Raw genomic sequence first — 26,879 nt, forward strand, 5'->3', positions numbered from 1 at the left:
TCTATAATAATTCTTATCTGACAAGTATGTTTTTCTTGCTGCTTTACAATCATCATCAAACCACTCTTTCCGACGTGATTTCTTATGTCTTTTAGTACTTTTTGTACAGTATTTTTCACATCAATAATCAAGTGACAGCTATCAGCAGCATTATTAAATAGTTGAGAACTTTCTCAGTAAAGTTATTAATAGCATTGTCACAATATGTTGTATTATTACCTGATACCTTATATAAATGTAATTTGTTATTATTTACTGTTTTCTGAAATTCTATTTTCTTCTGCAAATACTGTTAAAACAGTAGTTGATCAGGTAATAAAACAGTTATTTCATGCGTGATTTGGGAACAGTCAAACAGTTGTCCCTCGGTGTCGGGGATAGTGTTTTGAACTGTTGCCCTCGGCCTACGGCCTTGGGCAACAGTTCAAAACACTACCCCCTCCACCTCGGGCCAACAGTTTGACTGTTCCCAAATCACATATGAAATAACTGTATACTTGTCAATAATTCTGAGAGTTCTACTTCAAATTAAGAAATATGTGTCGTTACAGACTGTCTCAATTTCGAGCTGTTTGTATCAATTGGCGATATACCTAACTGCGAAGCATTCGGATACGATGAGAGCGTTCACAACTTGATGTATTGTCTTATTAGATGTCTAGATATTACTGGTTGCCGTTCAATGTTATATAACCAAACTCAAAAGAGATGTTCTTACCACGCATGCGCAGACGTCACAGGGGAGATCACCAATCACTGGCTTATTGTGAAAAAATGTGCCTCAGGTTTTTTTGTTGATAATCTCTAATAAAAGTTCATGATAGCGCTGTTATTTGACATATAAAACATTTCTTTGTATACATGCATGGTCTATTTAATGAATTTGAATTTGATTTGAAAAAGAATGTTACAAATCGATAGAAAACAATCAGACACTGAAATTATGTTCTGAAATTGTTATAATAGTATCTGTCATATGTTGCTGTTCAGATTGGAATATCGACACCAGGGGACCTGCCCATTGGGTGGTAACAAGGCTTTCAAGATTTTTTTCTTGCATATTCTACAGTATTCCTTCATAGTTTAAGTGCTTTACATTAATAAAACAATTTTCCATAGAAATTTATGTCATTACAACCGTAACTATTTTCTTCAAACAGCTTCGACAACTTCATTTATAAAGGCAAAAGTAATCATCTTAAACATGCTATAGTATAGCACACGACTCATCGGATACCCCCATGCAAGATGAATTTTTCGGCATGGGTAAAATACCAGTCTGATATGCAAGAATAATAATATCGGCAAGCCTCGTTACCGCCCAATGGGCGGGTCCCCTCGGGACGGATATTCCGATCCGAACCGCAAACATATGTCAGATATTTGTTCTTGCATATTCTGCCATATTATTTCATATTTAAAATGGTTTACCTCAATATGATATATGTTCATGGAAGTTAAAGTCATTTCATCCATAACTATTTTCTTACAACAGCATATGAACTTACAACTTAAATAACAACGGCGAAATGACGTCATCCTAAGCACATATTTCCCTTCTAATACGACGTCATTTTAACACGGTTTATTCATAAAGTGCGCTTAAATGACGTAGTTGTTTGGCACTCGACTCATCTGGCACCCCCCCCCCATGCCAGATGAAATGTCGGCATGGTTAAAACTCACGGAAACGCCAGTCTGCTATGTATGAATAAAGTATCAGTTCACAACCATGATAACAAGAATATCCCTTTACGACTTTCACAACAAAACTTTCCCTTCATGACGATGACAACAAGGATATCCCTACATGATATCGACAACAAAAGTATTCCTTTATTTTCACGAAGAAAAGGATATTCCTTTGTGACCATGACAACAAGGATATCCCTACATGATATCGACAACCAGGATATCCCTTTATTTTCACGAAGAAAAGGATATTTTTTGTGACCATGACAACAAGGATATCCCTACATGATAATGAAAACAAGGATATCCCTTTCTTTTCACGAAGAAAAGGATATTCCTTTGTGATCATGACAACAAGGATATCCCTAAATGATAATGAAAACAAGGATATCTCTTAATTATCACGAAAAAAGGATATTCCTTTGCGACCATGACAACAAAACTTTCCCTTCGTGACAATGACAACAAGGATATTCTTACATGATAACGACAACGAGGATATCCCTACATGATAATGAAAAGAAGGATATTCCTATATGATAATGACAAGAAAGATATCCCTACATAATAATGACAACAAGGATATCCCTATATGACTATGTCAACAAGGACATCCCTTCGTGACCATGACAACAAGGATATCCCTACATGAATATGTCAACAAGGTTTGCCCTTCATTATCATGACAACAAGGATATCGCTTCATGATCATGGCAATAATATCCATATACGCCCTTTTGTTTCTCTTCCACACACATGACAACAAATTAATCCGTTTACAACCATGACAACAAAGATATTCCTTCACGGACATGACAACAATTTTATTATCCCTTCATGTTGCCAACAAGGCAATAGCGAAAAGCTAAAAATTAAACAATTCATTTTTTTAATATATTGTACTTTAGGATGAAACAATGCTCACACCAGCTTGTAACGCAATATTTTCTTATAAGGGTTTGTTAAGCTTTAAATAATTTCGACACCGGTATATTTTCCACACTGTCCGACCTGAAAAAACGAAGTCTATATTTTTTACTGTTTCTGTTTTCTCGTCCATCTTCTGGTATTTATCACTTCACCTTTCGCCATTCAGCTAAGTAAAATTCCATGTTTTAATCAGAAGCATGTAAACATTGTAAAAGTATACACAAATTTGAAATTAAACTTATTGCAGAGTGCCTTTCACCGACAACGCAAACGTGTTTTAATTGCCGAGAAGACACATCGATGTGCCCGTCACATTTCTACAACGTGACAACTTCTGACGCAAGCTGCAAGTCGTTATGTGAGTCCGAGACAAACTGCAAAGGATATGTTTATGACAGCAATAGTATGGAATGCCAGTTGTTCGAGTGCGGATATGTCAAAGGGCAGTATGGGTCGATATATAACAAGGGGTCGTGCAATAACGGTAATATATTGTGATCAAGTAGTTATAATAATTCCACACGAATTATTTAACAAAGAAACCTTATGAAACACAACTTTATACACTCATTCACTGAAAATATCACAATTGGCTTAGTATTGATAGATCATTCATTTGATTAACAATAGATTTAACCACAAACATTGACATATGCTCCTTTGTTAACATTCATCTTGTGGTGAAATTCGTATTGTAATCACTAATCTGATAATTATAATTGCAATGGTCAGGGATCTATGCATGCATTACTCAAGACGTAACATTACGTTAGCGACTGATGAAACAAGGATTTGAATGTTTCGCTTTGTCAATAATTAGCCCAATCCTTGTTTCATCAGTCGCTTACGTATTACTAAATTTCACTTAAACACTGTCTTGAGTAATGCATAGATCCCTGACCATTGAAATTACAAGTAAAATGGTTTCCTGCGGGGAACATTTTTGATGATATAAAGATATTTCATTTAATTATCTTCAACATTGTTTGGGTGGGTGGATAAATAAACGTTTGTATCAGGAATATAGTTGACAATAATCGATCAATATAGAAGAAGGTCTTTGGAAACTGGTGACCGTTAATGACCGGAGAAGGTCGAACATAAAACAATTATTTCTTTTTAAGAAAATGATTAAATAGGCCTACCATTTTATGAATAATTCCGAGCAAAAAAATAAAAAGCAAACACACAAGTTTTCGCAGAAAACATCTCTATTTATTATGGCAGATGCCACTACGAATATTTTAATTTTGTAGATTTTCAGTATAAACAATTTATTGTTTGTAACATTTTGAGATACATATTAAAGAAACATTGATAATTTTCAAACACATCATTCAAGTTTTTCAACCTTAAACGGTATTATAATTATAGAAAATTAAAAATATCACGTAATAGTTTTTTGTTCTTAATTAGGTGTAATTCTTATTCCCTAGAGGATTATCCGTAACGTACCCTAGATGATTATCCGTAACGTACCGGCAAAACGGTATTTAGCCAGGTTTTTGAAAAGGTCAATTAACCAATCATGTACGGCTTACAGATCACATGCTCCTCCATGTACCGAAAACAGGTCACGTGCTCCTCCATGCCTCAAAAGTAAAACGCGTACCAATACCCTGCGGTCTCCAGACCGCAGGGAATGATTATCAGATTAGTGAATACAATACGAATTTCACCACAAGATGAATGGTAACAAAGGAGCATATGCCGATGTTTGTGGTTAAATCTATATGGCCGTGAAGTACGCGGGGTAACGGGCTAGGGGTGTGGCGGGCTGGCAGTGTAAACTGGGCGGGTTAGCAGTCTAGCGGGATAACAGTGTGAACGAGGCGGGCTAGCAGACCAGCGGGCTAACAGTGTGAACTGAGTAGGCTAGAAGTCTAGCGGGCTAACAGTGTGAAGTGGGCGGGCTAGCAGTCTAGCGGACTAACAGTGTAAACTGGGCGGGCTAGCATTCTAGCGGGTTCACAGTGTGAACTGAGCGGGCTGGCAGTCTAGCGGTATAGCAGTATGAACTGGGCGGGCTGGCGGGCCAGCGGGCTAAACTCTTAATCTTAACTGATTTGACATTAAAACGATATGATACATTTCCTAGCAGTGTGAATTGGGCGGGCTAACAGGGTAGCAGTGTGAACTGAGCGGGATGGCGGACCAGCGGGCTAAACTTTTATACTTAATTGAATCAACATGACAACGTTATGATACATAACCTGGCAGTGTGAAGTGGGCGGGCTAAAAGTGTATCGGGCTAGCAGTGTGAACTGAGCGGGTTGGCGGTCCAGCGGGATAAACTTTAATACTTAATTGAATCAATATTAAAACCTCATGATACATTTCCTAGCAGTGTGAAGTGGGCGGGTTGACAGTGTAGCGGGCTAGCAGTGTGAACTGAGCGGTTTGGCGGGCCAGCGGGATAAACTTTGATACTTAATTGAATAAACATTAAAACCTCATGATACATTTCCTAGCAGTGTGACGTGGGCGGGCTAATAGTGTAGCGGGCTAGCAGTGTGAACTGAGCGGGATGGCGGTCCAGCGGGATAAACTTTTATACTTAAAGTGATATTATGCTCATATTTTTATAGTCAAGTTGACCTGAATTGACTTTATATTTCAAAAGACTGATTGTCAAAATGGTGTTTGATCAACAGTTGATATTGGAATATATTTAGGATAAAATTATAAATCTGCCTAAAATTCAAAAGGACTGTCCCACTCTTTTTTATAAACAAAGCGTTACAGGTAAATTCTAATAGATATTTTAAGAAATTTCGTTTGAATCTGTGCATTATTTATTGTTCATGTGAACTTAATTACTAACTTAAAAGGAATTATGGCAAAATGAAAACTTATTTTGATATTCAACCATTCACTCACTGTATACACTTGGATGGGCATAATGTCATTTTAATTGAATCCACATTAAAACCTCATGATACATTTCCTAGCAGTGTGAAGTGGGCGGGCTGACAGTGTAGCGGGCTAGCAATGTGAACAGTGTGGATTTACAAAAGGATTAAAACCAAAACCTTTGTACTCGAGCCAACCTGTGGTTAACTGGTTAATATACTGGACTATCAGTCAAGGTGCCAAGGTTTTTCTGGGGTCACTCCTTTCAAATCTTCGTATGTAACTTAAAACCATTGTCTCAATTAACCAGGGATGATTATAGAACTGGCATCATCTGTTAAATCTTGACATTTTGAAACTTAGAGTACTAATCCCGGCAGACTGAAACAAACTACAAGTGCTTTGACCGAGTATACTCAGCCTTTGCGAACATCGTAGATCCACATCAGTCGGCTCGCATTCGCGCCGTCTGCCAAGAATCTACACTGTTCGCTGCCCAACCACTTGGAATGATTCTAGTGTCCAGGCACCGGACATTGTGGACCCTGATCAACCGGCTCTTATTGGCGCCTATTGGAAACAAACTACAAGTGCTTTGACCGAGTATACTCAGCCTTTGCGAACATCGTAGATCCACATCAGTCGGCTCGCATTCGCGCCGTCTGCCAAGAATCTACACTGTTCGCTGCCCAACCACTTGGAATGATTCTAGTGTCCAGGCACCGAACATTGTGGACCCTGATCAACCGGCTCTTGTTGGCGCCTATTGATATGCGTCCTTATTTGTCGCAAAATCCTGAAAAATCAGCCCTTTAAGGGTTAAAAATAAAATATCAAGCATAAGAGTTTTGTCGTGTTTTTATTAATAAAACACTTCTGCGCCGGCGGCAACAGTTGCTTCCCTATGATCAAAATTTTGATTTTCATTTTTCAATACGGGCGTTGACAAGAAAATACAAGAGGAGAATGCGTTCGTGATCAAGTGCATGAATATATCGCGTGGCTCGCAATAAGTTCCGTAAAATTCAAAAAATAAGCAATAACCTATACTTATAACGGTCTCGAATATTATACAAAAGTAACTTTTCAAAAAATAATAAGTAATGTTAAGGAACAGTATTTGTGGCTCCTAAAACTTTTGAAAATTTCGAAATTTTTCACGAGCTTATGCATTCTTACTGTCAACATGCAACATAAAAATATTCACAAGCCAACACAGTTTATGTATCGTGGATGTGCATAAAACATTAGTTCAACGAATGAACAAACATAAAACTCAATACATGATAGACGTTAGATAATTTTCAAAAATATAAAAATGAATGACAATTGTTGAATCAATTTTCTCTTTGAAAGTCCGACCAAACATATTTCACATTGTCCATTTATATGTTACAGACAGTAATTTAGCGTTTAATGCTGTGGTATTTCTTTGTTGTTCTTAGGTGTGGGCCTTAAAATGTTTTTTAGATTTTCGAGAAAAAAACAACATAATTAAAACAAAAAATCAATAATATAGTCAATCAAAATAACTTGATCAAATTTGCCATGCATATTGATTAATATTCCTTGAATGAAAATATTGTATGCATGGTTAGAAAATATGAGGCACACAAACTAAATGTATTTATTAGAAGCAAAGATATCCCTTATTCTGATATCACTAGCATTAGACAACTGTCATTCATTGATGGATATGACCCTCGAATAGACATTAATTAAAATAAGAAATTACTTGCCCATAAAGGTTAAAAGCTATAAAACATGCATATGTGCTACAAAATCAAATATCTTCCACCTATAGGAAAATGATGATATTTATCATTTACAGATAATACTGAAACAATAAGGTTAAAAAAATAAGTTTTTAAAAGTAAAACGTTATGTTATACAGTTAAATTGTCTAATCAAATTATGCAGAAAGTTGTTAAAAAAGATGTTAACAGAGTCACACAGGTGCTGAACAGGATGAATATTTCAAAATCACATTATCATTACAGTTTAGAAACTAAAAAATTGGAAACAAAAATGACAATATCCGGATTAAGTGCTAACGAAATTTGTAGTTGAATAATAAAACTCAAATTTACACAGTAAAACGTATAACGATACAATGGCTTAAATTATGATGTCGTTTCATGAAAACTATTTAAATTCTTATTTATATTCAATAAAGTTTAAACGAAAGAACGAAAGATGGTTCACACTCATTAATTCCAAAAAAATATTTAAAACTAGACTGTGTCCTCAGGAGACTGATGCTTCCACTGCTGCAACATGTGTCACAAAACTTTATTTAAGTGGTTAGCCTGCCCATGCTCTGCCTTGTGCCCTGTCCTGTTTTTTGTTTGGGGTCCTCTTGGGCTCCTTGTCACTGGCTCTTGTTACTGGGTCGGGTGGGGGTTGCGTTCATTGAACGCCGCCTTTCCTTGTTGATCTTGTTTATCATATTTTATCGTTTATCCCCATGCTTGTATGTCTCTGGTGTTTTCTGGTTCGTTTATGTGGATTGCCTTTGGGCGGTTTGTCAGTTTTCTTTGTTTCTTTTTGACGGCATTGAAACGTGGCCATTAACAATAGCTGCCGCCGGCCGTCAACATCTAGATGTCTAAGAGTTAAAGGACCGAAACACCGTTGGCGGTATCGAATTGATAATGTCATTGCGTCTTTCTTTTCCGTGTTCTGTTTATTGGATTGTGGCGAAGTGCTTATTGGTATGAGTGTGGTTGTGTGTTTCTGTCTTTGATTTAGTGGTGTTTGTATACATGTTGATATTCATCTGGGTAACATTGTTAGGTGGATGGGATGTACTACATTGACCTGTCGGTGTTGAGTGTGATGCACTGGTTGCATGGTCTTTCTGAGCATAAAACTGTTTATTGTTATGCTCTAAAATTTTATATGAAATTTTGAAAAACATTCCGGTAATCACATTGTAAAGACATGACCTGTTTAAATTACAATTAAAGGGGTGTATTAAAGTTTTTAGCGGATCCATGGTGAATATTAGAACAAATCAGCAAACGTCTGCTATTGCTAAATGCAGTTTTAAAATTAGGATATTTAAAGCTGCCACTCACATTTCTGTATGCCGTATTGAGTGTCATTTTAAGTCAGGTACCTGGACTTCATTGCGCAAAAGACTGGGTCAAATGTATTCCAGATTTTGAGAAAGTTTTAAATGCAAATATACTTAGTTGTTTCAAATGAAAGATTATTTGTTTTCGTTCCAATTCTCACGTGTCAGAGTTTCTTACACCCCGTATAGTGAAATCCCCTCTGTTCAATCATCGGTAATATTTGTTTGGCTGGCTTTACTCGCTATATATTAACAAACATTACATTTCTGTCAGAAATCTATAATTAGCTATTTTTTTACTGATCGCTGCGCATGTCCTGAAACTTTTCGTCTGATTTTTCAAATTAATATATCAGTGGAAGTCTCATTGGCTAAACCTTTGATTGAGTTATAATTCAATATATCTATTGACACCAGAGGTGTTAATAGTCTTACATCATTTCAGAACTTTTGCATACGATTTGTATTGAGCGATACGTAGCGACTTGTGTTTACTCGCAAAATAAATCTATAAAATATCACAGCAATTGCTCCATGAAGTACTGTGAAGTACTGAAACCAAAACTGTTATACTTCAAGCCCAGCCAGTTCCACGTAAAATCCCCATATAGTGAGGAAACTCTGGATGGTACATATGTCGAGTGTAGGACAAAAGCCCCCCTCACGGACGAAAGCCCCCCCCCCCCATCTAAATATGACAAGGTAAACAAAAGCTCCCACTAAATGTACACATAGGACAAAAGCCCCCTCCACATAAAATATACAGAAAGTCAAAAGCCCCCCATTCCATCAAACAAAAGCCCCCTAAGGTTTATAGACCAGACTGGGTGAGTAACCAGAAGCATTCGTTAGAGTTACGATCATCGTTAGGCATTGGTTAAGCTCTAGTTAGTAATTTACCCTCTAACCCGAAACGTTCGTTATACCAAAAATACTAACGAAACTGTCGTAAAATAACGACTACCTCGGAGTACACGTTAGACCTTCGTTGAAGGAAAAACAACGTCTGAAGCTCTTTCAGCAAACTTTTTATGAGTATGTATTATTTATATCACGTATTTTCTTCCTATTTTCTTGATAATAAGTCCTGTCCGTATGATGTTATAATCTGTAAATGTCTTAATATGTAAAGTTATTATTTATTTATTTATTTATCATTATTATTATCATTATTATCACTATTACTTTCATAATTATTATTATTATTTTTATTATTATTGTTATTATTATTTTATGACTGCATTCATTTTCAAAATAAAACGTAACCGTACTCATTAAACTTAAGTGAGCATTTCTTTCGTAAATTATTTTAAGAATAATTCCAAATATCTTTATACAAGTGATATTTTTTTAATCCGCAGACAATGGCCGCCATGCTGCTAGAGTATTTAGATAACTGATAGACTTTGGACACTTATATGTTTGAATGCTTCTAAGGAGGTTGATTAATTTCATCAACTGACATAGAGAATACAAAGTGACCTGTTAATCGCCTTAGTTATCTTATGTAATAGTATTCTTTCTTATTTATCTCAAAACAAGCTAACACTATTTGTATTACATGTTTAGCAATACATCACATTCTTTCATGTATGAAATTAAATAGATATAATATTACATTCAAGTTTCATTTTTTTAATACTTAAAAGACTTAGAAGTTATACTAGTTCTATATACAAAGTGAAATTAAAGAATTCAGCATAAAGACATTCATGTACAATGAAAGAGTGTAACACAGTATATGGATATATTTTGACGTGTTTGGTTATATATGAAATTCAGCGGTTTATATTTAAAAAAAAACAACATTATATATCTTTCAAATATTTTAAATTAATGGTTAACCTCTATTTTCATGAAAAGTAGAGTTTATTAATCGAAACTTGCTTTGTTTCCCATGTAATTTTCAAGCTAGCAACATACGAAGATTTATTAAATATTTTCACCAGTGTGTAACAAAGGTTATGTAAAGAAAGTTTTACAGAAAAAGCAGTTCATTTCTTCATTTGCATCATTTAAATCAAAACAAAAATAATCACGTTGCTATTTAGCGTCAACATTTTTAAAAGCATCGATTAAGATATTAGCGAAGATATTATTGCCATTGGCCAACAATCATAAAGTTTGAAACTATTTTATTACCTTATTCTTAAAAAATGATTCACATTTATTAAAAAATGTATACTTTGCCTTTAAAAGGAAAGATGATTAACATTTTCTCTTAAATTGTTTATAAATCTTTATTTATTTTTCATCACAAAGAAATATCAAATCAAGATATATGTATATATATAGCATTTCATCGAGGAGATAATTCACTGTATATTTGTCTCAAAAAGTATCCAAATTTTATTGATTTTTATTTACTTTGCACTTTAACATTTACTCTTAGATAGTGTACTACTCTATTTCATCACACACATACCGAAATATTCTACATCTTAAAGATGAGGCAATTAAATTATGTCTAGTCTCTCCTTTTGTTTTTTGTTACAAATCCAAAATGTTCAGTTGTAATTATGTTCATGTAACAGTACTTCTTGTCTATAGTTTTTGCTAGAAACGTTGTTTAATGTTTAAAGTAAATACACGTTATTGTTTTGTATTGTATTGTATTGTGTTGATAAATTTGATTAATGAATATATATGTCTTTATTAATGAACATACAAATTCCATTTAACATTTTTATGTAACTTGTAGATTTTTCTGATGATAAATCCGTTATATAAAAATGTATATTTAATTACGTTTAAAACAGTATATCCTCAACACTATAATATCAATTTTGGTTGATTTGAAATAACGTTCTAGTATAATTACTGAAGCTCGTACTACATATAACGCCATTAAAATGTAACGTGACATTATCTTCAAAGTTTATTTTAAAAATCATTGAAAATTAGTATTGAAATTGTATTGTTGATGCATTTCTATCAATGTATCATCACATTTAGTATGATTATGTACTATGTACATGTCAAAATAAAATAATGTTCTGTTCTGTATTGTATATCCGAAGACTTAGAATTGCTTTCTTTAGATTCGTTTTACGGCGAACGTATGGCATACATACATACACGCACGCACGCACGCACGCACGCACGCACACACGCACACACATACACACACACAAACAAACAAACAAACAACAAACAAACAAACAGATTCATACAGAGTGTCAATTATTTCTTTCAAGCAGCTGTGTTCACAGATATATATGGCTGCACATTTGCACAAAATTTTTTTAAACTAATTATAAACAGTTTAAAAACAATTATTTGTACGTGCAATGTAATCTATGCAGGAAAAGCTAATAACAGGTGGTGCCAAAATGCTGTGTATACCCTTAACGATTACACAACGATTTCGTTAATGAATTTTACTAACGACTGATTAGCGATAACATAACGATGCTTTATGGTTATGCAACAAAAACAATCGGTAAAATCACTAACGTGTTCGTTACGCGATTGCTAACGCTTTCGTTAGCGTGATTTTAACGAAAGCTTCGGGTTATTCACCCCTGATTACTATCTTTTTTCACAAGCCCAGTGTTCGGGAACTTGGGTTATACTTCAAATAAATATAAACAAGTATGTGCCTTTCACTTTTATTTCCTTGATAAGCGTTGATAAGCGATTCTCTGAAAATATTCTTTAACATTTGTATTGTACAATATATAATAAACATAAAAACATTCATATCATCAATGAATTATATACGAATTACACAATAAATCAAATTAGAACTTTTGTACCTTTAAATTTAAATCATAAAGTAAATTGTCTTTTAAAACAATTTCATTTATTTGTTAATTTAAACATACCGATTTTGACTTGTCTCAAAACATCAAGTTCCGGATTTAAACTGACGAGATTCTCAATAACAATTGTTTGATGGACTGGGGGGGGGGGGGGGGCTTTTGTCCTACCTGTATTTTTGATGGGGGATTTTGTCCTATGTGTTCATTTCATGGGGTTTTTTGTCCACCTTGTCATTTTCAGATGGGGAGGGGGCTTTTGTCCGGGGGGGAGGGGGCTTTTGTCCGTATTCCACATCTGTCGGTATCGGTATGGCGTCGCTTTGTGGTTTTTCACAATTTGACATTCGTACATTGTAGTTAAATTTGTGTAGATAGTGCAAGAAACACAAAAGATGGCCCATTTCAGAAGCATAAACTGGATATTTTATGTACCCGGTGAAAAGCACCGATACACGGGACCTCGGTTTATAAAGTCCCATCCGAAAGACTGTTGGTAATGTTAGGGAGGAGCGGGGGATCGAACTCAAGACCCCTGGATTATATATATGTATTAACCACCAGACCACATATCCGCTCCTAAATAAATCGCTAGATTCCTAGATGTCCTTATATTTATGGACAAGCTTCTGCAATTGTACGAAATGTACAGCTATGTATGTAATACCTCTGGTGCATCTTCTGCTTCACTACATGAGATTCTACATTTGATTGCCCTACTAAAATCTTATGTTGCAGTGTTTTTTTCTGTTTCAGTTAAGATTGTCGTTTTTTCTGTATATAATACATAATTTGAATGTCAATACTGACTTTAAAACATTTAATGTTCATATTTGTGACAAATCTCAAGGATCGTGTATACCATATGAAACAAGCATTGTTAGCCCGTCGAGTTCACACTGCTAGCAAAAGCATCATAACGTTTCAGTGTTAAAATAATTAAGTATAAAATTTAGACCACTAGACTGCTAGCACGCTACACTGATAGCTCGCCGAGCTTACACTGCTAGGAAATGTATCATACGGTTTTAATGTTTATTCAATTAAGTATTAACGTTAAGCCCGCTGACCCGCCATCCCGCTCAGTTCACACTGCTAGCCCGCTACACTGTCAACCCGCCCACTTCACACTGCTAGGAAATGCATCATGAGGTTTTAATATGGATTTAATTAAGTATTAAAGTTTAGCTCGCTGGCCCACCGGCCCGCTCAGTTCACACTGCTAGCCCGCTACACTGTTTAGCCCGCCCAGTTCACACTGTTAGCGCGCTAGACTGCTAGCCCGCCCAGTTCACACTGTTAGCCCGCTAGACTGCTAGCCGCCCACTTCACACTGTTAACCCGCTAGACTGCTAGCCCCGCCCAGTTCACACTGTTCGCTAGACTGCTAGCCCGCCCACTTCACACTGTTATCTCGATAGACTTCTAGCCCGCTCAGCTCACACTGTTAGCCCGCTAGAGTGCTAGCCCGTCCACTTCACACTGTTCGCTAGACTGCTAGCCCGCCCACTTCACACTGTTATCTCGATAGACTTCTAGCCCGCTCAGCTCACACTGTTAGCCCGCTAGAGTGCTAGCCCGCCCACTTCACACTGTTATCCCGCTAGACTGCTAGCCCGCCCAGTTAAACTTCCAGGGATGAACAACCTTAATGTGTAAATGGAAGTAAAGGAAGGAATTTTTGCTGCGACCAAATTTAACAGAATTATGGCCCTTTGTTGATTCTTTCACTATATACCTTATATATGTTGTCAGTGGGGGCATCCGTGTCCTTTGGACACAGTTCTAGTTTTCCAGTGAGATATATAACCTTTTGTCTAACCAATGTATATGTCGAATACGATAACGTTTATATTATTCTATTGTACCATTATCAAATAATAGGATATGCAAGGGATGTAAGTATATATCTTTTGCATTTGTATTGATATATAAAATGATTAATATAGGATAGTACATGTGCACGTAGTCTAGAGTAGTGTAATGACTAGAGCATTTAGCAGTCGAGTGCGAATCTGCAGTTGCGAACATTTTTTTATGATTTTTATACGCCCGTTCGAAAAACGGGTCGTATTATAGTTTACCCCCTGGCGGGCGGCTAGGCGGGCGGCGTCAAATATTTGTCCGGAGCATATCTCCTTCACCCATGGAACAATTTAAATGATACTGCATGAATCGGGCCTCTAGGTCAAAGGTCAAGGTCACACTTAAGAGATCAAAATTCAGATGAAAATATAAAAATGTGTATTGGGACCATTTAATCATCATTTATTGAGGTATTGAACACACAAATGGTCATTATCATGACTGGTGTGAAGCATGTAATTTAGATTTACATATGCAAGGTCAAGGTCACTACAGATGATTGCCAAGTCACTATAGATGATAAATTATAGAGATTTTATCCAAAACATATCTTGATATGAAGGGAGTCTAATGAAACTTCATAGAAATGTTCACCACAATGCACGCATAAACAAGGCCTCTAGGTCAAGGGTCAAGGTCACATTTAGAGGTCATAGAAAAATGCTTGGTTTCGCGCGCAAAATTATGTCCCTGCGGCCAAGGTCAAGGTCACACATAAAGGTCAAATTTCAGATAAAAAATATGAAAATATGTATTGGGACCATTTAGTTATCATTTTTGAAGGATTGAAACACAAATGGTCATTATCATTTCTACTGATGTAAAACATGTAATTTAGGTTAATATATGCAAGGTCAAGGCCACTAAAAATGATTGTGAATTTCACTAAAGATGATAAAATATAGAGACTTTGTCCAAAGCATATCGCCTACACATGCAGAGAGATTGTAATGAAACTTCAAACAAATGTTCACCACTATAAGAAACTGTGTCCCGTGCATGAACCAGATCTCTAGGTCAAAGGTCAAGGTCACACTAAGAGGTAATTGAAAAACGCTTGTCCGGAGCACAACTTCTACATGCATAGAGGGTTTCAATATAAGTTACCACAAATAATCACTACTGTAAAGAGTGTCGCGCGCAAAATTTAGGTCCCTGTGGTCAAGGTCACATATAGGGGTCAAAAATCACTAGAGATGATAATATAATCAGATATTTTCCAGATATTGCCAAGAGCATATCTCCTATATGCATATCTGTAATGCCCACATCTCTCTCAGAAGCTTCTGTGGCGGGCGTATATTGCGACAATGTTGCCCTTGTTATTTTCCTGTTTTCTTCATGATTATTTAATATAGTTTACCAACGTAAGTGTTTATTTCCCTATTTTAAGTTAATGTTATTCATTTTAGAGGTGCACTTATATTTAAAAAATTAATATCTTTATTTTTTAATGAAAGTAAAACCAAAATAGGATAGAAAAACTAACAGCATTTGAAATATTGTAACAGTTTACCCCTTCCCCACCTCCACCCCCCCCCCCCCCAAAAAAAAAAAATAGTAAAAAAAAAAAAAAAAAAATTGTTTATTAATACTCTATCTTGTACTATTTTTGTTGATTCAGTCATCTCTATATCGATTGTACAATTTACTTTAACAAATAAAAGCGAGTCTGTGTAAAGCATTATGTTTTCCTACAGCCTTTCATAACACCAGTAAGTTGCCTATAACAAAAAGAAAGAAAAATAAAAAATAATTCTTACAAGGGTCCCTACACTTACAAATCAAACACTCTACTTTTGCGCTATTTTTACTAGATATAAATATGTAATGGTGCAGTATGGAGGGTGATTTATGCCAAAATTACATCTTGCTTTCTTACGTTACATCGTGCTTTCTAACTTGTACATCGTGCTTTCTAACTTGTACATTATGCATTCTGACATATACATCTTGCATTCTTACTTTTACATGTTGCTTTCTTAAATGCACATTATGCTTTCTGCTGTGTGCGACTTGCTTAATTTTATGTTGATGTCGTTATTTAACGATCAATTATTATTCATTTGTTGATCTGGTATATTAATTCAATAAATTAACCTGCAACTGTTTGTATTTGGGTCTATTTACTCAGCTTGAATGACGAATGTCATAAGGTAGAATGCGCATAGCCGAAAGCCGAATGCAGCAAGCATAATACAACGCGACATCTGGTGTAATAATATGTGACACCCAAATTATGCTAACAGGTGGCGCTACAGTTATATTCTCGGTAAAGTCCGTATTGCGGTTCGGATTCAGTTTACCAAGTTACGTCCCTTTGTTTTAAAATTTCCGTTTGCACTCATGGAGAAAATATACAAAACGATTTAACCAATTTTTATATTTATTAATAAAACTCTGTAGGTCAAATTATATTTCCAGCTGACAATGACAAGTTGCACATTTCCAAATCAATGGTTTTAGAATTTTTGTTTCATCAACAAAATAATTATAAAATAGAACAGTTGTTCAACATTGTTCAAAGTGCTTGGGCCATAAAAAAAACTTCTTATTAAAATATTTCATACTCTTGAAAAGTTCTTAAATTTTGACATGGCTTATTTCCAATACCTGTGACCATCCATAACATTTTTAATGTGTTTTTATTAATTAGGACATTTTCTTGCCTATTTTCAAACTAATTTTGTACACACGTTAGATTTTTTCAATTCAACTTGTCCAAAAAATGTCTTTTTTCACTAAGTTGAAATTATTCACTAAGATGCTTTATGAATAAGACCCCAGGTTCTTGTTCACAGTGTCAGCTTAAAACTGAAGAAACTGCTGCCAAAATCAGCTGATTCTGCGAAAAAAAATAAAATAAAATGTCAAAACTGTCTAGTCTGTCAGACTAGACAGTTTTGCCTTTTTTTTTCTTTTGCAGCGGCACGGGCTACCTCTCTTCATTTGAATTTTTATATCACAGGTACCCTCTCATTTTTTTAACACATAAACTGCTGCCAAAATCAGCTGATTCTGAGAAAAAAAGAAAAAAAGGCAAAACTGTCTAGTCTGTCAATCTGTGAGAGTTTAGCTTTAGGACGAATGATTTCATAATATTAATTGATGAGTACATAAAAACAAAATGTACAAAAAATGTCCCAAGAAATGGTTATAAAATCAAATGAATTGTTTGTCATAGAAGATATTAATAAACTTTTTTTTCTACATTCTCAGTGGTGTTTGTATTGCAAATACTATTGCCTTAAGGTATAAAACTTTTTTGTTTTAAATGAGTAAGATCTGCTATACATTTCCAATATCATGAACGCTATAATTAAAAAAAACTACTAAAAAGGCATCTTCAGCCAAACATGCAATATTCATTTTATAACCATTTCTTGGGACCATTTTTGTACATTTTATTTTTATGTACTCATCAATTAATATTATGAAATCATTCGTCATAAAGCTACACCACGGTGCATATCTATATCGGTACCCTCTTTGCGAAATCTGCTCAAACGGTACCCTCTTTACACATGCACAGGTCATTCTCTGCTAAAAAACAAACCAGCGATGGATAACAATCCAGTAACATTTCAATGTAATAAGGAAAGGGGGTTTGACACGTACAAAAGATATATACCACAGAACACTAAAATGTTTTATTTATGTGCTGATTTGTCATGTGCTCGTTTTTCATGTACTGCAACTTCACAATAAGCTACAAAAAATCGACATGTCTTGCCTCGCCCATCACCTCGCGGCAATGAACCGTGGGCTTGAATATATGCATTATACATATTTAATATGTTCATTTACATATCATCTTCGGACAAACGCCAGTATATTGTCAAAAATAAATGTAAAATTCATAAAAACACCCTACTTTCGGTTTTGCAGCGTACCCTCATGGCACAACATATGCTTTTATTTGCGTTAATCGTTAAATAGGTATGTAATATTTCTTACTTTTATGTAAATATTACAAACTTAACGATTAACGCAAATAAAAGCATATGTCGTGCCTTGTGGGTACGTATGTGTTAAAAAATGAGAGGGTACCTGTGATATAAAAATTCAAATGAAGAGAGGTAGCCCGTGCCGCTGCAAAAGAAAAAAAGGCAAAACTGTCTAGTCTGACAGACTAGACAGTTTTGACATTTTATTATTTTTTTTTTCTCAGAATCAGCTGATTTTGGCAGCAGTTTCTTCAGTTTTAAGCTGACACTGTGAACAAGAACCTAGGCCGTATTCATAAAGCATCTTAGTGAATAATTTCATTTTAGTGAAAAAAGACATTTTTTTGGACAAGTTGAATTGAAAAAATCTAACGTGTGTACAAAATTAGTTTGAAAATAGGCAAGAAAATGTCCTAATTAATAAAAACACATTAAAAATGTTATGGATGGTCACAGGTATTGGAAATAAGCCATGTCAAAATTTAAGAACTTTTCAAGGGTATGAAATATTTTAATTAGAAGTTTTTTTATGGCCCAAGCACTTTGAACAATGTTGAACAACTGTTCTATTTTATAATTATTTTGTTGATGAAAAAAAAAATTCTAAAACCATTGATTTGGAAATGTGCAACTTGTCATTGTCAGCTGGAAATATAATTTGACCTACAGAGTTTCATTAATAAATATAAAAATTGGTTAAATCGTTTTGTATATTTTCTCCATGAGTGCAAATGGAAATTTTAAAACAAAGAGACGTAACTTGGTAAACTGAATCCGAACCGCAATACGGACTTTACCGAGAATATAACTGTAGCGCCACCTGTTAGCATAATTTGGGTGTCACATATTATTACACCAGATGTCGCGTTGTATTATGCTTGCTGCATTCGGCTTTCGGCTATGCGCATTCTACCTTATGACATTCGTCATTCAAGCTGAGTAAATAGACCCAAATTCAAACAGTTGCAGGTTAATTTATTGAATTAATATACCAGATCAACAAATGAATAATAATTGATCGTTAAATAACGACATCAACATAAAATTAAGTCGCACACAGCAGAAAGCATAATGTGCATTTAAGAAAGCAACATGTAAAAGTCAGACTGCAACATGTAAAAGTCAGACTGCAAGATGTATATAATAGAATGCATAATGTACAAGTTAGAAAGCACGATGTACAAGTTAGAAAGCACGATGTAACGTAAGAAAGCAAGATGTAATTTTGGCATAAATCACCCTCCATAGTGCAGGCTGATAGATATTCTTGTGATAAATAGTATCCTTTTGTATAAATTAGCGAATTACAAAGAATCCGAAAATAACGTACAAAACGACGAAATTGAAAATGTTGCAGGCTCGGTTTTATTCAGCCTGTTCATGGAAGTTAATGAAAAGTGTAAGTTACCGTCCATGCCCCATCACACTGGCTTAAGCATTATTCATTATTTAACATGAAATGGTAAAAATTAATAAATAAGAAACATCCATTGATGTGTTCATACGGTGGTTATCAAAGAACCTTCATATGACGCATTATTGCCATTCCATGAAAAGCGGATTATTGTCCCCAAGTGAAAGAATTCGTGTAAACTAACGTTAAAACAATGGAATTTAAATTTTGATAGGGGATCAGAGGCTATGGAGCCTGCATATAGCAGATAAGCTATCATAAGACACATTTCAAAGCAGGCCTAATATCCTATGGGTGATTAAACAGTATTCAAGTGAGGAATACTGAAATCACTCAGCTAAAAATTGCCGAACTAAAAAACAACAAGCACAACAATAATGTCGTGTTGAAAGTTCTTTAAGGATCGGAGATATACATCTATGGAAGAGTATTTGCGCAAACATTACATGTTGCATTTTTACGTTACATTGTGCTTTCACATCTTGCATTATGACATGCACATTTTGCCTTAAATTGCATGAATCGTTCGTTATTTGACTAAAATTAGTTCAGTTTAATTATAATGATCGTAAACTGTCTACATTTAATGTGTACAAAAATAGGAAACCTATGTTAATCGATTATACATATATAAATAATACATGGAAGCACGCACTGTGTGCAATACAACAAGGCAGGTTGAAAACTACACCCTTTTTTACGACAGAGGGCGCAAGTTCGGAAACATGTACCGAACCATACGGAAACTAACGAAAATATACAAGTATCCGAAATATCGATCACAATAGTTATGTCCCTCATTTGCAATTAAGCCATAATCTTATTTGCTACGGTTGATGTCATGTGGTTGATTTTTTATTATCTGATCATTTGTTAAGTTTTTTCATGGTCCTAGCACTTTGAACAACTGTTCTACTTCATAATTATTCTGTTGATAAAAAATAATTCTAAAATCATTGATTTGGAAATGTGCAACTTGTCATTGTCAGCTGGAAATATAATTTGACCCACAGAGTTTTAGTAATAAATACAAAAGTTGGTTGAATCGTTTTGTATATATGTTTACCTTATTTCCTCCATAGTGGAAATGGAAATTTTAAAACGAAGGGACGTAACTTGGTAAACTGAATCCGAACCGCAATACGGACTTTACCGAGAATATAACTGTAGCGCCACCCGTTAGCATAATTTGTGTGCCACATATTATTACACCAGATGTCGCGTCGTATTATGCTTGCTGCATTCAACTTTCGGCTATGCGTCATTCTACATTATGACATTCGTCATTCAAGCTGAGTAAATAGACCCAAATTCAAACAGTTGCAGGTTTAGTTAATGAATTAATATACCAGATCAACAAATGAATAATAATTGATCGTGAAATAACGATATCAACGTACAATTAAACAAGACGCACACAGCAGAAAGCATAATGTGCATGTAAAAAAGCAACATGTACAAGTCAGAATGCAAGATGTACAAGTCAGAATGCAAGATGTACAAGTCAGAAAGCAAGATGTACAAGTAAGAATGCAAGATGTACAAGTCAGTATCCAAGATGTTCAAGTTAGAAAGCACGATGTAACGTAAGAAAGCAAGATGTTATTTTTTTGCGTTAATACCCTTAAATATACATCCCTGGCTAAATGTACGGGGCGACACTATGGTCCCAAGATAAAAGAATTTGTGTGCCCTAAACAAGAAATAATCGATATCCCTATATGTCAATATTTATGAAAACTGATAATGAAAGGAATAGCAAATTCAACCTATATAAAGCATAATACAGAAAATATAAAAGAAACAAGATATGTTTGTAAAACATGTATACCCCCTATCGGCAGCCAATTAGTCATGTGATCAGGTTATTATGCATGACTTCTGACCCAGTGAACAAAAATTAATAAGGGTAATCTAGTATCTACTGGTCATGACTAGTCACAAGGTAATAATTATTGTGACCCCATAGGTTGTGTGCAGCAATTTAAGTTATTACAAATCTTACCAAATAATATATGCATAATTTTTATGAATCATGTAGGCCTCATTAATGACAGCCAAGTTTTTATGTTACATAAGACCTTCAAATGTGTATACCAAAAGCTTTTTTAGTTTAATATAAAAATATCAACCAAGGCAACTTGAGTTCTTGAGTTATTAGTCAGAAACCGCCATTACGTACAAGGTCAATATGACACTAACCCCTTGACCCAAAAATCAATAGGGGTCATCTACTGGTCATGACCAATCATCATACCAAGGTTGAAGTTCCTAGGCCTAAGGGTTTTTTAGTTATTGATCGGAAACCGTTTTTACCTACAAGGTCAATGTGACCTTGACCTTTGACCCTTTGACCCAAAAATCAATAGGGGTCATCTGCTGGTCATGTCCAATCATCATACCAAGTTTAATGTTCCTAGGCCTAAGCGTTCTTTAGTTATTGATCTGAAACCGTTTTTACCTACAAGGTCAATGTGACCTTGACCTTTGACCCCTGACTCTAAGATCAATAGGGGTCATATGCTGGTCATGACCAATCATCATACCAAGTTTGAAGTTCCTCGGCCTAAGCGTTCTTTCGTTATTAATCGGAAACCGTTTTTACCTACAAGGTCAATGTGTCCTTGACCCCTTGACCCCTATATCAATATTGGTCATCTGCTGGTAATGACCAATCACAATACCAAGTTTGAAAGTCCTAGGCCTAAGCGTTATTTAGTTATTAAGCGGAAACCGTTTTAACCTACAAGGTCAATGTGACCTTGACCTTTGACTCCTTGACTCCAAGATCAATAGGAGTCATATGCTGGTAATGACCAATCGCAATACCAAGTTTGAAGTTCCTAGGCCTAAGCGTTCTTTAGTTATTGATCAAAACCGTTTTTACCTACAAGGTCAATGTGACCTTGACCTTTGACCCCTTAACCCAAAAATCAATAGGGGTCATCTGCTGGTCATGACAAATCATCATACCAAGTTTTGAAGTTCCTAGGCCAAAGGGCTCTTCAGTTATCACTCGGAAACCATTTGGTCTACGGACCGACGGACCGACAAATGCAAAACAATATACCCCCTCTTCTTTGAAGTGGGGGCATAAAATCATGATAAAAGTAATGGAACTTCGTTTTCAGATTTGTTTTCTTTATTAAAAAAGGTTTATTGCAGTATGATTAAATATGCATAGAGGATGTAACTAGCATCAACTATAGATTAGCTAACGGTCAAATATGTGTTTCGTTTAGTAAAAGTTTTCATTTTGTGTTTTTCTTGGCAGTCTGCCATATTTCTCATTCACATTTTCAGACTGTTCTCGGTATGAAATATACGTTCTGGAAGGTTACAGAGGCACTTGTGACGTTATTGCTGAGATGAATACGTCTAAGTTTCTCCAATTTCATCCGGAAATCTGTTATGAGAGATGTCTTGATACGCCTCATTGTCGAGGCGTGACTTTTATACAATCGACATTAGAGTGCAAGTTTCATGTGTGTAACTGCCATACACCGTATACAGAAATAGCTGGTGCAAGGTTTATGTGGAAATATTGTTTAGATGGTTGGTCGATTTGTCTATCCGTATAACCTATCCTGTTCATTACATCTGAAAATTAATATTACATATGAAAAAGTATACAAACCTGCGATGAGTAACTTATCTGTATTTCATTTCCTAAATTTCATTTCTTGCCGTTTTTACACGACAGAAAATGATTCTAAGTTTCTCTAAGAATAAACGACGCTCCAAACAATATGCTATTGCGCAACAAAGACCTCCTACAATTGTTAATTGTGTGTATTGTAAAGAATGTTTGAAATATATTCAAAACTAACTCATTTCAGATGAGGTGAACGCAACAGTTCTTCCGCAAGGTATCGTTTTGAACGCAAAAGAATATCCTACGTCATCTGAATGTAAACCTCAACCAATTTACATAATGCCTTGTGCGTGTAGCTCCGGTTCTTTTGGTAACATGACAACGGAGGAAATTGCACAACAACTCGTGGTAAACTTAACAATCGACGCTGATACCACTTCCGCTAGTATCCGGAAATTGACGTCTGCCGAGGATAACCGTCCTACATCTGTCGCTTTCGGTAGGTAATAATTAAATTTAATTAAGCGTCTCAAAGTATTTTAGATTGACAACAAACATGCTCAGCTGACTATGTCAAATACAATTGTTCTATTACTATAGAGATGAAAGTGAAACGTTTTCGTCTTCTTTTTAAAATATTTGTCATTCATTGTCATTAGATGTTGTGCCTTTAACATTTTAGGTCATTGAATAAGTATGTTTTTGCCATTTATTGCATTGCTATTATCAATTTCATTAAAGAAGTGTCTGTGCAGTTTAGAATGTTAACAATAGAACTCATTTGGAGTGACGAAAGCAAATGTTTCAGTGAATGCGAGACATTTTTAAAAGCAATATTTAAGTAATCAATAATTAATAATAATCAAGCACAGTTTACAGAAGAGCAGGAGATCATACGTTTTATATGTCCAGACATAATGTGTTAAGTTCTCCCATTAGAAAGCTATCTTAAGTAGTTTTGGACTTATTAGGAGTCTATGTTTCTCCCTAGTGTTGATCAGAATCTGAATGAATAAAAAGAGGGAAACATGCTCCCTTTCTGTTTCGTTAAAGCTATATATTATCAGCAAATAATTCATATTTCATCTGTGTGTCTTAAACACGAGCAAGTCAGTGTTTGTACTTCCGAGCATTGTTTTGTCTGCATCTGCGATTAAAAGGATCCGTTGATTTTGGAAAGGGGTGGGGATGTGACTAATGAGCAGGCTTTGGATTTCCTCAAATTAGAGACTGTGGCTGCTCTGTGTTCGCAGTTTACCCTCCAGATCACGACAGGTAGCCACATTGTATTTACCAGAGCACAGTTCAGCCACTGCATTGTTCCTGGGTAAGCTGTCAAGCAGTTTACCATACTGAGTACTAGTTGCTTTAACTTTCGCAAAGAACTGATAACTTCTGTACATGCCAGTGTATGGCTACGGTGCAAATAACAGTCGAAAGGATTTCACGATAAATCGCAACGAATGCACCGTTCGGGAACAGAACCCGGGTCGCCCGATTCATAGTTTAACGTTCTACCTATTGAGCTAACAGGACGACCTTTTTGCTGCTTTGTGTATTTAAACATGTGAATAAGTATTATCAAAATAGTAAAATTGAGTAAATGTCACCGCCCTGTACAGTGCAATAACTAGGTAAACACGAGTGTTATGTGCTTGATTTGACACACAAGTTTGACACTCACAGGTACAATAAACTCTGATGTCTTCATAAACCAAATATGCATTTATTGTATGAATTTACTATTTTATTTTCCTTTAATAACATAGGATACATCGGTGTTGTTGTTATTGCTGGAGTTGCAGCTGTTATTTGCATCATGGACGTACCTAACTTAATACGAACTTTAGCACACATCGGAAAGCAAATTAAAAAGATGGTAAATCAGAAGAAAGCCCGAAAAAAGAGACCGAAATGTTATGTTAAACCTCTGTCAAGTGGCCCGATTGAAGCTATTGATCATATATTCGCTGAAAATATCGACAGTGTTTTAGAAACAGATGCAGAAACACACACGTCCACCGGAACGATTGAGTGACTGATAGATACACAAGCTATCAAAACAATCTGGTCTTATTACAGTATGGTGTTAAAGCCGCCAAAAATAGTTTAAAGTTCAACAGATTCTGCAATATATAACAAGACAGTTGTCCCCTTGTTTTTTACTTCCCTTTTTATTCATAGATGTAATAGAGACATGTATTTGCTATAATATCATTATTTGTGTTGCGTAACTGTATCTTTTAAAATTTAATTGCATTGTATTTTTCCAATTACCTTTATAGTAACTGTATGCTGAATAATTGACAAATAAATTAGATAAGTTTACGATTATTTCAATTATCAAATAGGTAAGTGTTTAGTCACAAGAAACAAGTAAGTATGGTGTGTTAACGTAAAATGATGAATAGGTACCCTAATAATTATATTCATAATCATCAAATGGTTTCCTTAGCATTTGAAACCCACGTTGGCTGAGTTTCTACGAACATTTACTCTCCACTGTAAAGTTAGGTTGCCAAACTCTAATGTTGTTTTTTTTTTATTATGGCAAGAGATGTGAAAAAATTAAAACTGTTTTATTGTAAAAGTGCACAAAACAATGCTTTTAATGAATAAATATTACCAAGAAATTAAATGTGTTTTCTTTATTTTAAACAAACGAGAAACCTTTAACTAAATACATTCTTTTCGAGGATAACAAGTCCGACAGTCACTACGTAAAATATACAGTAAGATATTGCTTAATCGCTTTTTTGTAAATGATTATAAAGAAAAGACCTTTACATTCAAAACTGATTTTCATAATATTGTCACAATTGGCAGTACCGTCCATGAACAATCTCAATCAAAGCGAGCCCACAATATTGTCAATTTTGCGATTTTTGGACTTTCTTTAAAGATTCTGGTTTTCTCAATTTTTTTTTAGTATAATTTATATATAATAAACATCACCAACAACTAAAGGTAACAATAAATTAACCTAAATTAGAAATAAACGTCGCTTATCTAATTATCTTATGCTTTTATTTATAATATTTCATATAAGAAATGATATATGCCAAACTGTGATTTTATTGCTCAATAAAATCACTGTTTGCGGATGCGAGGAGTTATATCACGAGGGCTGAGTCCGAGTGATATAATTATGCGCATCCGAACGACAAACAGTTATTTGATCAAGCAATAAAATCACCGATTTGAATATATTATTTCAGTTCTAACACGACATCAACAAATAAATGCTGCCGTATCTGATATTAAGCTAAATTGGGCCTAATTTGTTTCCGTACTTGTTTATAGTGGTAACGTCACATGTATAATGATTACGTCACATGTCTAAATATAGAACGCCAAACAGTGACTTTATAGCATAATAACACACACTTTCGGTTCTTCTATGTTCAATAGGGAAAAATGCGGTCATGTTAGAATACGTCTAATAATCAATGATAATAGTGAAAGTTAAAAAAAGGTTATATTAAACCTTTCCTAGATGAGTGACAAATATATCATATCCTTTCAAAAAATTCTTAATTGCTATTTTACAGTACGTGCCCAACTCATCTAATGCATTCTCCCAGTCGCTTTACTAGAATCTTTCAGTCCATCCTCATCTTGTAACATTACTGTAATATGATAAAAGTTGTAGGTGTTTGTAAGAAAGAGTCCAACGTTGATATACAAAGAGATTTTTATTTAATATATTCTTTAAACGAAAGTTCTTATTTGTGACCATAAT

General features: G+C 34.9%; 1 protein-coding gene across 1 annotated transcript in view; it reads left to right on the forward strand.

The window, feature by feature from the left end:
• The window catches only part of LOC132727620 (uncharacterized), a 28,677-nt gene extending 2,856 nt beyond the window's left edge, over positions 1–25,821 (forward strand). The window contains exons 3-7 of the mRNA XM_060713192.1: positions 552–785; positions 2,870–3,106; positions 22,846–23,097; positions 23,382–23,636; positions 24,907–25,821. Coding sequence (XP_060569175.1) covers positions 552–785; positions 2,870–3,106; positions 22,846–23,097; positions 23,382–23,636; positions 24,907–25,175 — 1,247 coding nt within the window. The 3' untranslated portion in view covers positions 25,176–25,821. The remainder of the gene's footprint in view (positions 1–551; positions 786–2,869; positions 3,107–22,845; positions 23,098–23,381; positions 23,637–24,906) is intronic.
• The last annotated feature ends 1,058 nt before the right edge of the window (positions 25,822–26,879 follow it).

This window comes from Ruditapes philippinarum, unplaced genomic scaffold (assembly GCF_026571515.1).
Source record: "Ruditapes philippinarum isolate M1 unplaced genomic scaffold, ASM2657151v2 ctg662_1_1_1_1, whole genome shotgun sequence".
Classification (NCBI taxonomy): Eukaryota; Metazoa; Mollusca; class Bivalvia; order Venerida; family Veneridae; genus Ruditapes; species Ruditapes philippinarum.